The following is a 15,059-nucleotide window of genomic DNA, read 5'->3' on the forward strand; positions in this document are numbered from 1 at the left end:
ACTCTTGGGCATGTCCTCCACATATGAAAATAAGTACCTGTATCGCCACAACCTTTAAAACAAGTATTTTGTATAGTGGGCTATACAGTATGTGGTGGAGTTTAATAGGGCTGATATACGAGTTATAGGTCACTTTAATAAAATTTTCTTTTGAATTAGCACTATAAGTGAAAGCTCCTTGTTTTACCTAAAAAGTGATACATTTAGTTATTGGGATAGTAATCTGTAAATCATTTCGCCATTTAATAATAAAATTTAGTTTATGGGAAACATCAGACATAGATTTAATTTGAGATGTAAAGCATAAATGGCACCTTGTATTCTGGATTTTGTTAAACAAAAACATTTTAAATATGTTGCAGAAAGGAACTTTTTACATTAGTTGTAAATAGTGATTACAATAATCGGTTAGATGAGGAGGGATTTCCTAACATTTTAGTAAAGGTATGTAACGATCATCCTTTAAAACGTTCGCAATTCTGTAAAGGCCTTTGATTGCCCAAATATTATTTACTTCATTGTCCCCTTCAGGTATTAAAACAGACAAGAGAGGGGTTTTATAATAATGGAAAACCTCAGTGTCATATCAGTCCATATTTTGACACTATGGCCCCTATTTATCAAAGGTCGTGCGGATCAGGTCCGCAAGACCTCGCTAAATGCGGAGAGCAATACGCTCTCTGCATTTAACATTGCACCAGCAGCTCACAAGAGCTGCTGGTGCCACGCCGCCCCCTGCAGACTCGCCGCCAATGGGCCGCGAGCAGGGGGTGTCAATCAACCCAATCATACTCAATCAGGTTGAATTGTGGCGATTCCTGTCCTCCTGCTCAGAGCAGGCGGACAGGGTTATGGAGCAGCGGTCTTTGTGACCGCTGCTTCATAACTGCTGTTCCTGGTGAGCCTGAAGGCTCGCCAGAAACACGGGGCATCAAGCTCCATTTGGAGCTTGATAGATAGGCCCCTATGTATGACTTGAAAATAATTTTGCCACTTTGTAATTCTACAAATATCTGATGACCATAAAAGTTGATAAATCGGAGAAACTCCTATCATATCACTCTACAGTTTTACCCAAGCTATATTGTCTGGTATTATGCTAGAGAGTTGTCTGGGCTAAGCTTGCTGATGGGATAAGATCTTATGTTTGGGACCCCTATATCGCCACCAGATCTATGGGTAATCCTTTGTCTTTTTATTGATCCTGGATTTATGTTTAGTCCATATAAATAAGAGATCTTTCTGTAATCTTCATAAGTGTTTTATAGGAATCTGAATAGGAAGAGAAAAAAAATAAAGAAGTTTTGGAAATGTTGTCATTTTGTCAAGTTATCCTTCCATAAAGGAAAATGTTATATTTACTCAATTTTTACATATAATTTTTAAAGTTTAGTAAAGTGGAGTATCATTTAACTGAAACAATTTACTTGGGTTGTCCGGAATGGCAATTCCTAGATACTAAAATAGTTTGCCCACGGAAAATCAAAGTTTAAAGATAATTTGTTGGTATCTTTAGGAAGATTCTTCCCAATAGCTTCACATTTATTATTGTTTATTTCAGATATATGACCAAATCTATCTATTATCTGAAAAACTATTGGTAAGGATAAAAGAGGCTTTGTAAGTGTAACAATCACATCATCTGCAAACAATGAGATATTGTAATTTTTCCTGAAATATCTGGATCCAATCTTAATCTGGAAGCTAGTGGTTCAGTGCTGAGTGCAAATAATAAAGGAGATAAGGGGCAGCCTTGTCTTGTCCCATTTTTGATGTGGATGGTGTTCGACTGATAACCTGCTACTTGGATATTTGCCGTTGGAGAGTTATAATTAGACCTGATAGCTTTTTAAAAAGCACCTTAATACCAAATGCATCTCAGGTCTGAAACATATGTCCAGTAGACCCTGTCAAATGCCTTCTCTACATCTAACGAGAGAAACAGTGAAGGAATTCCCTTTTTATTAGTATAGTCAACTAAATCTATAATCCTCCTAATATTGTCTTGGTATCTTTTGTTGAAATGCAGGGACACATGCTTAGGAGCCGGTCCATTTCTGGAGCATTATATGGTAACTGTTTTGCAAGAATGTTATCCATTTGCAAGAGCACTAGATGGCAGCACTGTGTCTTGCCATGTAGTGCTCCAGATGCCTACATAGGTATCTTTTCAACATAGAATATCATGAGAATGAAGCAAATTTGATAATAGAAGTAAATTGGAAACTTTTTTTTTTTTAAATTGCATACTGAATCACTAAAGAAAATGTTTTGGTTTCATATTCTTTTAAGCTATCCAAAGCACAAATTGGTGGCGTAATGCAACACATATTAATTTCATGATTATGACTGCATCAAACATTGAAAAAAATTAATATCACCTTAATTTTTGTTAATTTTAACCACGTGGGTTGCCCGTTTAAATAGGTCCTGAGGAGAACACTCTGCATATGTGTATTCCTTGCAGCACTTTGAAATCATTCTCTGAAATAATGGATGTAGTTTTTGTGGTTAGGTAAGGTAATAGCAGGCCAGCGTTTCAGAAGCAACCCCTTGTGCCATGTTGCTAAACACTGTATTAAAATTTCTTCCACTGACCCCCCTTACTTTGCGCTGCGGACTTGGCCTGACATGACCCAGGGAGGCGTACACAAATAAATTTTAATAGCGCGCCATGCAGACCATTTCTTACCGGGTCAACGCGTTCATTTGCCAGACGTCAATCAGAATTGTTTCTTTATCATAGCACAGCAGCCTCCTCTCTTACTTTTTTCTATCTGTTGATTCTTACCCTCCTAACTATACAATACCGCCATATCAATTGGGAGAGAACTCTCTCAACCATGCTTTTGATAAGCCAATTGTGTTTTCGTTCAAAAATCATCTACATTTATTGATTGAAAATGATGTCCCTCAAGATCCAATCCTGTAGCACTTTTCGTGTCCGACCATCAGACTGTTTAATGACCTGCCCCTTCGCACACTGCGGTAGATAAAGCGATATCCCTAGCAACTATACTCTACTCACGCCCCAGTGTTGATCACGTAACTTGACCACATAGTTTTGATCACATCTGCCGTGATCTACCAGCAGCGCCTTCAGGATCTACTGGTAGATCCCAAACTAACCTATTGGGCATCCCTGTTTTAGACCATTTTATTATGGCACTGTTTGCGTATAAATATGTTTAATCCCTACAAAGGGGGTAAACACAGAGTAGCAGTGGATTACTGGGACCTACCTAAACACATCTGGTGAGCCAATGACAACAGACAAATGTGTATAACAACCAATCACCACGTAGCTCCCAATAGTGCATTGCTGCTAAGTATGCTTTTGAACAAAAGAACAAAGAAAATGTCAAAATAGCTGTAAATTGAAAAGTCTTTAAAATTGCATTCTCTGGGTGAACCATGAAAGTTAAAAGGTATGAAACCAAAAATTTTTCAGACCATGCAATTTTAAACAACTTTCTAATTTACTTCTATTATAACTTTTTTCTTCGTTGTCTTGGTATATTTTGTTGGAAAGCTGGGACATAAGCTTAGGAACCGGCCCATTTCTGGAGCACTATATGGCAGTAGTTTTACAAGAATGTGATCCATTTGCAAGAGCACTGGAGGGCAGCACTATTTCCTGCTATGTAGTGCTCCAGATGCCTACCTAGGTATTTCTTAGACACAGAATATCATGGAATTGAAGCAAATTTGCTAATAGAAGTAATTTGGAGAAAAAAAAATTGTATGCACTGTCTGAACCACAAAAGGAATTTTTTTTATTTAATATCCTTGTAAATTGTGTTTTTTAATGTTCCCATGTCTCCACGGCTTCCATTTTGCGCATCAATCTCGTGCCTTTTCCTCTGGCGGTAGCTCGATGTCTCGATCGCTTTATCCTTCAGTGGAGTCTCTGTTCAGTAGTAAACTTGGAATGGTCTTCAATATCAAATGTTATAGAATGTTTCCTATATTGTCATTATTCCGCATAAATGGCTGGGTGATCTGATTATTCAGGATGCTGGGGGGGGGGGGTAGATATAGTTCTAGGCCGTAACCAGGCCTCCGCTGCGCACCATATCTATTTCAGTCTGCTGGGCTGAGGACTAATATAAAAGTAGTGTAGATCAACTCCACAAGTATTCCTTTTCATAGAGTCTTTAGAAAAACGCTGGATATTTGGTAAACAGCGGTTTCATCTGCTCCTTCAATTAGCCAGAATTATAAAGCAGCCATCTTGGTCAATGGTCGTACACGCCCCCACATTTTTATTTTTTAATAAAATAACTACTAGGCAGTATTTTGGGGGTAAAGCTGGTGGGAGTGGGCTGTTTTTTCCTGGCACACTGCTTCTCTTTGTATTTCATAATGCCACCCATATGGAAAAAAAAGTCTTGTTGAGAACACTGGGCACTAAATGTGAAGTTCTCATTTACTCTCTATAAGTTTTGGCATTTGTGTATAGAGAGAAGGGAAGATTATTACCGTATTATTTTTTTTAAATAAAAATATAGATAAGGATGTCTACTTTTTCTGCAAGTTTAGCCCATTTAAAAGTTTTGTGGTTTTGAATAATCAGACAACTTTTTATAAATGGAAAATAACAATTTCCCTTTTTAAAAAAAAAAAAAAAAAAAAAAAAAAAAAAAAAATACTCTGCAGCTTTAAGTAGACATTAAACACTTAAAACATTTATAAGCAAAGTATTGAAGTTGTTTTCTGCCTCCCTCTAGTCATGGGTGCCGCCATGTTGTAATCTAGCTTTCTCTGCACACCAGTGCTGACTTGTTTGCACATCTCTCCTTCAGATACCTGCAGGGTAACCTAGGGTCCAAAATTGCAGCACGCATGATTAGAGAGAGAAGCACGAAATGTATTTAGTGTTCCTTTAATTCCACTGTAAGCACTGGGGATCATTGTTCACCATTTAGTTTTGCTCACTGAAACTGCGTAAGGATATACTTTGTGCTAGAATCTTACTGCTGTCTCATACTATGTTAGATCATCCTGCATAAACCTGTATATAAACCTGGTTTGGCTCCTAAGTTTGATATCAATTTTTACAACACGGAGTGTAATTCACACAACTCTGTGTAGTGAGTTCCTGGATATTTGTTTCTTTATCTGCTCATTTAGAACAGGCCCTAACTGCCCTTAGCATATGAGATAATATGAGAGTAGACCTAGGAAAGCCTTTATAGACATTAAAACTTACTTATTTCTACACTATTTCAGTAACTAATATGCTTTTTATGTCTGAAAATATTTTTCATTTAACTGCATCATTATTTAGCATAAGTCCTTTTAAATATTCTTAAAGGAAAATAATTAAAAAGGGACAGTACAGTAAACAATTATCCTTAGATGGATAGGCTAGAGCATAGAAACAGCTTTCTAATTTACTTCTATAATCACTTTAGCTTAATTCTCTTAGTATCCTTTGTAAAATAATAATACTATAATACTGATCAATCAGGTTTTTGGCCGAATCACTTCACTACAACTGCCCTCCTAAAAGTTTGCAACGACATCCAAACTGGCATGGAACAAGGAGACCTAACTGGATCTGTTTTCCTTGATTTTGCAAAGGCCTTTGACACAGTAGACCACGACATACTACTGCTCAAACTAAAAAACTCTGGTATTGCTGATCGTCCGTTAACCTGGTTTCAATCATATGTATCAGATCGATCACAATATGTCTCCATTTCTGACAGCGACTCCCTCCCTCTCCCAGTCACGTGTGGTGTACCCCAAGGTTCCATTCTTGGCCCCCTACTATTTACATTATTTATAAATGATCTGCCTAATTTCTGCAAATCCTCAACTGTACACATGTACGCAGATGACACAGTAATCTATGCAAACAATTCCGATCTGCCGCAGCTTGAAGCAGTGCTCCAAGACCAGTTCACAGAGGTAGAAAAGTGGATCTCAAAAAACAAACTCTTCCTAAACACTGACAAAACTGTCACAATGATCTTTGGAACGGGACCTAAATTACACAAATTACAAAATTCCCATCTTCGCATCAAAACAAAATCCAATTGCTCGCTGACCGCAGTCCACTCTTTTAAATACTTAGGTATGTTGTTAGACCCCAATCTATCATTTGGCCTCCACATAGAAAAACTTGCCTCTAAACTTTATCCAAAACTAGGTGCCCTGTACAGAAACAAATCCTGCCTCAGCCCTACAGTAAAGGAAAAGATTGTACAGCAAATGCTGATGCCTATCTTGGATTACGGGGACGTAGTATACGCACCTGCACCGCAAACTCACCTTAATAAACTTAATGCATTGTATAACTCGTTCTGCCGCTTTGTGCTACAATGTAACTACAGGACCCACCATTGTGACATGCTAAAAGAACTAAACTGGCTGACGCTGGAAACCAGACGCACCCTCCATCTTTCCTGCCTTGTGTTTAAAAGCCTTTCTGGGAAGCTCCCACCCTACCTGAGCAGAATGCTCTCCCCGGCTATTCCCACCTCCTATAACCTCTGATCCAGTACCAGCACATTATTTAGTGTGCCTCAATACAAAAAGAAAGCAGCTCGATCCTCCTTTTCCTACAGAGCACCACAATTATGGAATGACCTCCCTCACACTTTAAAAACTTCCCCAAGCCTAAAATCCTTTAGGAGATCCCTCTATATATATCTCAAAACAGAATGCACCTGTTAGGGTTGATTAAATATTTCCTACCAGTTCTATGTTAAATGTTTGCATATATTGTGTATTATTATTGTTTTTGTATTTTATTGTATCAATGCAATGTTTTGTGGTCCCAGGACATACTTGAAAACTAGAAAAATCTCAATATATCCTTCCTGGTAAAATATTTTATAAATAAATAAATACTAGGTGTGAGCATGTCTTTAAGCATCTGGCAGTAGTGTTAGCAAGAATGTTTATAGGAATGTTATTCATATGTGCTGAGCTCCTATCAGCCTACTTTTACTCTTCAACAAAGGATACCAAGAGAACACAGCACATTTGATAATAGAAGTAGATTGGACAGTTGCTTCATCAGAATCATGAATGATTAATTTTAACTTTACTGTACCTTTTTAAGGGCCTGTAAAAGATTAGAAATGAGTGTGGTTAGGGATAACTGCCAGGACGTGGTTAGCAGATTTCTATTTATTATATCTGAATAGTATTATTGAATCTTTTATGAAACATGCAACCGTTTATACAAATAAATAAATTACTAATTCTTAACGGCACACGTAGAGGGAAACAGGGTGGAGAGAGCGCACAGTGTTGTAGTGTTGGTCATAGGATTCCACAAGTACAGTGTTGTATGGGAAGTCACTACCTGTTACTACTATTTATAAGGTGTTAACTACTGTATTATAGCTGGTGATTTGCAGGACTTTCCCTTGGTCTAGTAGCCAGTCCAAAAATATAGGAGCCATCATTTTTGGGTGCCTATGTGAGCAGAGTGAAGGTGAAAGTCGACGCTGAAAACATGCACTTCCCATCTTCCAAGGGCCAGGACATTATTCTTGACCATAGGGGCTTTTTTCCTATTCATTGGTGCTATTGGCACCCTGGCACTTAAGTTAGTTGAGCCCTACACTACAGTTAGTGCAGGAGTAATTTACTTGAATTCACATTTGGAGGTCAGTTGAACGCCCTGAATCCGTTTTGAGAGAGGCTTATTTAAAACTTGTAAAATGTTAAAAATGATTAACCCTAACAGACTCTAAATTAAATAGTGTTTCTTTAGCCTTTATTTTATTTTTAATTACAGTAAAATGTCAGATATCTAGATGAGATCTGAGGTGTACATTTTTTTGATACATGTTGTAAATGCATAATGTCTAAGCAAAACACTGAATTAATGCTCTGAAGTCTTTGCTAGTTGCTTTTCCTTCTTGCCTTGTAGGTCTTGTGTTCATAAGTATTAACGTATTTCACAAATACAGCTAAATAAGTAGAGCACTAAACCGTGTATATATATCTCAGCCCTTGTGCCCCTTAAATAGACATGACCCTCTCAGTTGAAAATGAAAACCTTCCCTGAGGGGTAATTTGTCTGAGTAATATGTATGGTGATGGCCTTCCTCAGCAGCCAAAATTGAGTTTTGGGAGAGGGGGCTTTAATAAATGTTTAGCCTAGAAGGACCAGTGACCCCATATTTTGAAGGGGTCACCTAGGGGAACTGATTATCACCATAGGGTTTTATGTGATGGAAGTGCATAAGCCTGGAACCCCTTTATGAGTTACAGAATTTGAGAACACAATGTTGTAGTTTAAAAATGAGATAACCTAAAACTTGATCATTTATTAAATCCGTATATTACAAAGATGTTTTGATGCAAAAATTCTCTAATTTGCTAGTGTTGTATATAATGGTGCTCATTCCTGAAAAGTTAACATCTTATCTTTTATTTTCTAGATATATCATTTAAAGCAATTATGGAGGGTCATCTTCCTGAGGAGCCTGGTGGTCGTTCTGAAGATACATCTTGTCTTCCATCTACAGTTGAACAGCAACTTGAAAAGGTGGACTGTGATTTAGAAGTGAAAGAGGAAATAGATGTCATTTGTAATGAAAGTGACAATAATTGTACAACAGACTCTAGTTTGGCAGAAATAGATTACAAATCTGCAGATTCCGAGCCACAAAAGACAGGTGATGATCCTGAGAATAGTGGTGATATTGGTGTTCAAAAACCTTGTGAAGAACCACTAATTATGTCGGCTGCCCCTCAAGAAGTAAACATTCCACAACCGCCAAAAAATGACACACAGAAGGAAGTCCACACAGAGCACATAGAAGAGTTAGTTACTCAAAATATAACGGACAGTTCTACGGAACGCATAACCACAGAAAATAATTTTGATATTGAATGCACCAAAGAGCTTCTTTCCAAGATCTATCATCCGTCTTCGCAAGAGAATTTGTTGGATGAAATAGAAACTGAACTTAATTCATTAGAATTAGATTATAAGCTATCAAATGGAATAAAGAAAGGTGAATTATCTCTAAGTATTCTAGAAAAATGTGTTCAAGATAAATACCTGCACCAAGAAAACGCCATAAAGAAGTAAGCATACTTTTTACATGATCAGATTAAAGTTTCCTCTTAATCAAGTAAAAGGTTTTTACACTAGATATGCGCATTCGTGCACATTGTTCCGTAACAAATCAGGTAGAAGCTGCATTCGGCTTTTCTTTCATGTAATTAGCAAGAGTCCATGAGCTAGTGACGTATGGGATATACATTCCTACCAGGAGGGGCAAAGTTTCCCAAACCTTAAAATGCCTATAAATACACCCCTCACCACACCCACAATTCAGTTTTACAAACTTTGCCTCCGATGGAGGTGGTGAAGTAAGTTTGTGCTAGATTCTACGTTGATATGCGCTCCGCAGCAAGTTGGAGCCCGGTTTTCCTCTCAGCGTGCAGTGAATGTCAGAGGGATGTGAGGAGAGTATTGCCTATTTGAATGCAGTGATCTCCTTCTAAGGGGTCTATTTCATAGGTTCTCTGTTATCGGTCGTAGAGATTCATCTCTTACCTCCCTTTTCAGATCGACGATATACTCTTATATATACCATTACCTCTGCTGATTCTCGTTTCAGTACTGGTTTGGCTATCTGCTATATGTAGATGAGTGTCCTGGGGTAAGTAAGTCTTATTTTCTGTGACACTCCTAGCCATGGTTGGGCACTTTGTTTATAAAGTTCTAAATATATGTATTCAAACATTTATTTGCCTTGACTCAGAATGTTCAACTTTCCTTATTTTTCAGACAGTCAGTTTCATATTTGGGATAATGCATTTTAATTTAACATTTTTTACCTTAAAATTTGACTTTTTCCCTGTGGGCTGTTAGGCTCGCGGGGGCTGAAAATGCTTCATTTTATTGCGTCATTCTTGGCGCGGACTTTTTTGGCGCAAAAATTCTATTTCCGTTTCCGGCGTCATACGTGTCGCCGGAAGTTGCGTCATTCTTTGACGTTATTTTGCGCCAAAAATGTCGGCGTTCCGGATGTGGCGTCATTTTTGGCGCCAAAAAGCATTTAGGCGCCAAATAATGTGGGCGTCTTATTTGGCGCGAAAAAATATGGGCGTCACTTTTGTCTCCACATTATTTAAGTCTCATTTTTTATTGCTTCTGGTTGCTAGAAGCTTGTTCTTTGGCATTTTTTCCCATTCCTGAAACTGTCATTTAAGGAATTTGATCAATTTTGCTTTATATGTTGTTTTTTTCTTTTACATATTGCAAGATGTTCCACGTTGCAACTGAGTCAGAAGTTACTTCAGGAAAGTCACTGCACAGTGCTGGAGCTACCAAGCTAAGTGTATCTGCTATAAACTTTTGGTATCCGTTTCTCCAGCTGTTATTTGTATTGCATGTCATGTCAAACTTATTAATGCAGATAAAATTTCCTTTAGTACTGTTACATTACCTGTTGCTGTTCCGTCAACATCTAATTTTCAGAGTGTTCCTGATAACATAAGAGATTTTATTTTTTTAAATCCATTAAGAAGGCTATGTCTGTTATTTCTCCTTCTAGTATACATAAAAGTCTTTTAAAACTTCTCTTTTTTCAGATGAATTTTTAAATGAACATCATCATTCTGATACTGATAATGGTTCTTCTGGTTCAGAGGTTTCTGTCTCAGAGGTTGATGCTGATAAATCTTTGTATTTGTTAAAGATGGAATTTATTCGTTCTTTACTTAAAGAAGTGTTATTTGCATTAGAAATAGAGGATTCTGGTCCTCTTGATTCTAAATGTAAACGTTTAAATAAGGTTTTTAAATCTCCTGTAGTTATTCCAGAAGTGTTTTATCTCCCTGATGCTATTTCTGAAGTAATTTCCAGGGAATGGAATAATTTGGGTAATTTATTTACTCCTTCTAGACGTTTAAGCAAATTATATCCTTTGCCATCTGACAGATTAGAGTTTTTTGAGACAAAAATCCCTAAGGTTATGGGGCTATCTCTACTCCTGCTAATGTACTACTATTCCTACGGCAGATAGTACTTCATTTAAGGATCCTTTAGATAGGAAAATTGAATCCTTTCTAAGAAAAGCTTACTTATGTTCAGGTAATCTTCTTAGACCTGCTATATTTTTAGCGGATGTTGCTGCAGCTTCAACTTTTTGATTAGAAACTTTAGAGCAACAAGTAACAGATCATAATTTTATAGCATTATTATTATTCTATAACATGCTAATAATTTTATTGGTGATACCATCTTTTGATATCATTAGAGTTGATGTCAGGTATATGTCTCTAGCTATTTTAGCTAGAGAAGCTTTATGGATTAAACTTGGAATGCTGACATGTCTTCTAAGTCATCTTTGCTTTCCCTTTCTTTCCAGGGTAAATAATCATTTTAGTTCCTTTCCTTACAAGGAACAAAAGCCTGATCCTTCATCCTCAGGAGCGGTATCAGTTTGGAAACTATTTCCAGTTTGGAATATATCCAAGCCTTACAGAAACCTATAGCCAGCTCCTAAGTACCTATGAAGGTGCGGCCCTTATTCCAGCTCAGCTGGTATGGGGCAGATTACGTTTTCTTCAAAGAAATTTGGATCAATTCCGTTCTTAATCTCTGGTTTCAGAAACATTGTTTCAGAAAGGTACAGAATTGGCTTCAAGTTAAGGCCTCCTGCTAAGAGATTCTTTTCTTTCCCGTGTCCCAGTTAACACAGCAAAGGCTCAGCATTTCTGTAATGTGTTTCAGATCTAGAGTTGGCTGGAGTATTTATGCCAGTTCCAGTTCTGGAACAGGGGCTGGGGTTTTATTTTATCTCTTCATTTGTACCAAAGAAGGTCAATTCCTTCAGACCAGTTCCGGATCTGTCATTATTGAATCGTTATGTTAGGATACCAACATTCAAGATGGTTACTGTAGGACTATCCTGCCTTTTGTTTAGCAAGGGCATTATATGTCTACAATAGATTTACAGGATGTGTATCTGCATATTCCGATTCATCCAGATCACTTTTAGTGTCTGAGATTCTCTTTTTAGACAAGCATTACCAGTTTTGTGGCTCTACCGTTTGGCCTAGCCTCAGTTCCAAGAATTTTTTTCAAAGGTTCTCGGTGCCCCTTTTTTCTGTAATCAGAGAATAGGTTTTTGGTATTTCCTTATTTGGACGATATCTTGGTACTTGCTCAGTCTTCTCATTTTCGAAGAATCTCATACGAATCGACTTGTGTTGTTTCTTCAATTTCATGGTTGGAGGATCAATTTACCATTCAGTTCATTGATTCCTCAGACAAGGGTAACCTTTTTAGGTTTCTAGATAAATTCAGTGTCTATGACTCTGTCCTTGTCAGACAAGAGAAGTTTAACATTGATATCAGCTTGTCAAAACCTTCAGTCACAATCATTCCCTTTGGTAGCCTTATGCATGGAAATGTTGGGTCTTAGGACTGCCGCATCAGATGCGATCTCCTTTGCTCGTTTTCACATGCGACCTCTTCAGCTCTGTATGCTGACCCAATGGTGCAGGGATTACTCAAAGATATCTCTATTAATATCTTTAAACCGATTTTACAACACTTTCTGACATGGTGGACAGATCACCATCGTTTAGTTCAGGGGGCTTCTTTGTTCTTCCGACCTGGACTATAATCTCAACAGATGCAAGTCTTACAGGTTGGGGAGCTGTGTGGGGGTATCTGACGGCACAAGGGGTTTGGGAATCTCAGGAGGTGAGATTTCCGATCAATATTTTGGAACTCCGTGCAATTTTCAGAGCTCTTCAGTCTTGGCCTCTTCTCAAGAGAGAGTTGTTCATTTGTTTTCAGATAGACAATGTCACAACTGTGGCATACATCAATCATCAAGGAGGGACTCACAGTCCTCTGGCTATGAAAGAAGTATCTCGAATTTTGGTTTGGGCGGAATCCAGCTCCTGTCTAATCTCTGCGGTTCATATCCCAGGTATGGACAATTGGAAAGCGGATTATCTCAGTCGCCAAACGTTGCATCCGGGCGAATGGTCTCTTCACCCAGAGGTATTTCTTCAGATTGTTCAAATGTGGGAACTTCCAGAAATAGATCTGATGGCTTCTCATCTAAACAAGAAACTTCCCAGGTATCTGTCCAGATCCCGGGATCCTCAGGCGGAGGCAGTGGATGCATTATCACTTCCTTGGAAGTATCATCCTGCCTATATCTTTCCGCCTCTAGTTCTTCTTCCAAGAGTAATCTCCAAGATTTTGAAGGAATGCTCGTTTGTTCTGCTGGTAGCTCCGGCATGGCCTCACAGGTTTTGGTATGCGGATCTTGTCCGGATGGCCTCTTGCCAACCGTGGACTCTTCCGTTAAGACCAGACCTTTTGTCTCAAGGTCCTTTTTTCCATCAGGATCTGAAATCCTTAAATTTAAAGGTATGGAGATTGAACGCTTGATTCTTGGTCAAAGAGGTTTCTCTGACTCTGTGATTAATACTATGTTACAGGCTCGTAAATCTGTATCCAGAGAGATATATTATAGAGTCTGGAAGACTTATATTTCTTGGTGTCTTTCTCATCATTTTTCTTGGCATTCTTTTAGAATACCGAGAATATTACAGTTTCTTCAGGATGGTTTAGATAAGGGTTTGTCCGCAAGTTCCTTGAAAGGTCAAATCTCTGCTCTTTCTGTTCTTTTTCACAGACAGATTGCTATTCTTCCTGATATTCATTGTTTTGTACAAGCTTTGGTTCGTATAAAGCCTGTCATTAAGTCAATTTCTCCTCCTTGGAGTTTGAATTTGGTTCTGGGGGCTCTTCAAGCTCCTCCATTTGAGCCTATGCATTCATTGGATATTAAATTACTTTCTTGGAAAGTTTTGTTCCTTTTGGCCATCTCTTCTGTCAGAAGAGTTTCTGAATTATCTGCTCTTTCTTGTGAGTCTCCTTTTATGATTTTTCATCAGGATAAGGCGGTGTTGCGAACTTCTTTTGAATTTTTACCTAAGTTGTGAATTCCAACAACATTAGTAGAGACATTGTGGTTCCTTCATTATGTCTTAATCCTAAGAATTCTAAGGAGAAATCGTTGCATTCTTTGGATGTTATTAGAGCTTTGAAATATTATGTTGAAGCTACTAAGTCTTTCCGAAAGACTTCAAGTTTATTTGTTATCTTTTCCGGTTTTAGAAAGGCCAGAAAACTTCTGCCATTTCTTTGGCATCTTGGTTGAAATCTTTAATTCATCTTGCCTATGTTGAGTCGGGTAAGACTCCGCCTCATAGGATTACAGCTCATTCTACTAGGTCAGTTTCTACTTCCTGGGCGTTTAGGAATGAAGCTTCGGTTGATCAGATTTGCAAAGCGGCAACTTGGTCCTCTTTGCATACTTTTACCAAATTCTACCATTTTGTTGTATTTTCCTCTTCTGAAGCAGTTTTTGGTAGAAAAGTACTTCAGGCAGCGTTTTCAGTTTGAATCTTCTGCTTATGTTTTTTCATTAAACTTTATTTTGGGTGTGGATTATTTTCAGCAGGAATTGGCTGTCTTTATTTTATCCCTCCCTCTCTAGTGACTCTTGTGTGGAAAGATCCACATCTTGGGTAGTCATTATCCCATACGTCACTAGCTCATGGACTCTTGCTAATTACATGAAAGAAAACATAATTTATGTAAGAACTTACCTGATAAATTCATTTCTTTCATATTAGCAAGAGTCCATGAGGCCCGCCCTTTTTTTGTGGTGGTTATGATTTTTTTGTATAAAGCACAATTATTCCAATTCCTTATTTTATATGCTTTCGCACTTTTTTCTTATCACCCCACTTCTTGGCTATTCGTTAAACTGAATTGTGGGTGTGGTGAGGGGTGTATTTATAGGCATTTTAAGGTTTGGGAAACTTTGCCCCTCCTGGTAGGAATGTATATCCCATACGTCACTAGCTCATGGACTCTTGCTAATATGAAAGAAATGAATTTATCAGGTAAGTTCTTACATAAATTATGTTTTTTCGTAGCTGCAATTATTTTTGTGAAAGTGAAATACACTGAGATTGATGCAAATCCAGATCTCAGTGTGTTGGCACTTTCACAAGAATAATTGCGGCTCTAAAATAGC

At 37.9% G+C, this 15,059-nt stretch overlaps 1 protein-coding gene across 1 annotated transcript in view; it reads left to right on the top strand.

The window, feature by feature from the left end:
• The window catches only part of CCDC186 (coiled-coil domain containing 186), a gene marked incomplete in the record, with an annotated part of 217,930 nt that overhangs the window by 16,905 nt on the left and 185,966 nt on the right, over window positions 1-15,059 (top strand). Inside the window, 1 exon segment of the mRNA XM_053692695.1 lies at window positions 8,409-9,060. Within this exon segment, the coding sequence (XP_053548670.1) occupies window positions 8,429-9,060 (632 nt within the window).

This window comes from Bombina bombina, chromosome 9 (genome assembly GCF_027579735.1).
Source record: "Bombina bombina isolate aBomBom1 chromosome 9, aBomBom1.pri, whole genome shotgun sequence".
Taxonomy (NCBI): domain Eukaryota; kingdom Metazoa; phylum Chordata; class Amphibia; order Anura; family Bombinatoridae; genus Bombina; species Bombina bombina.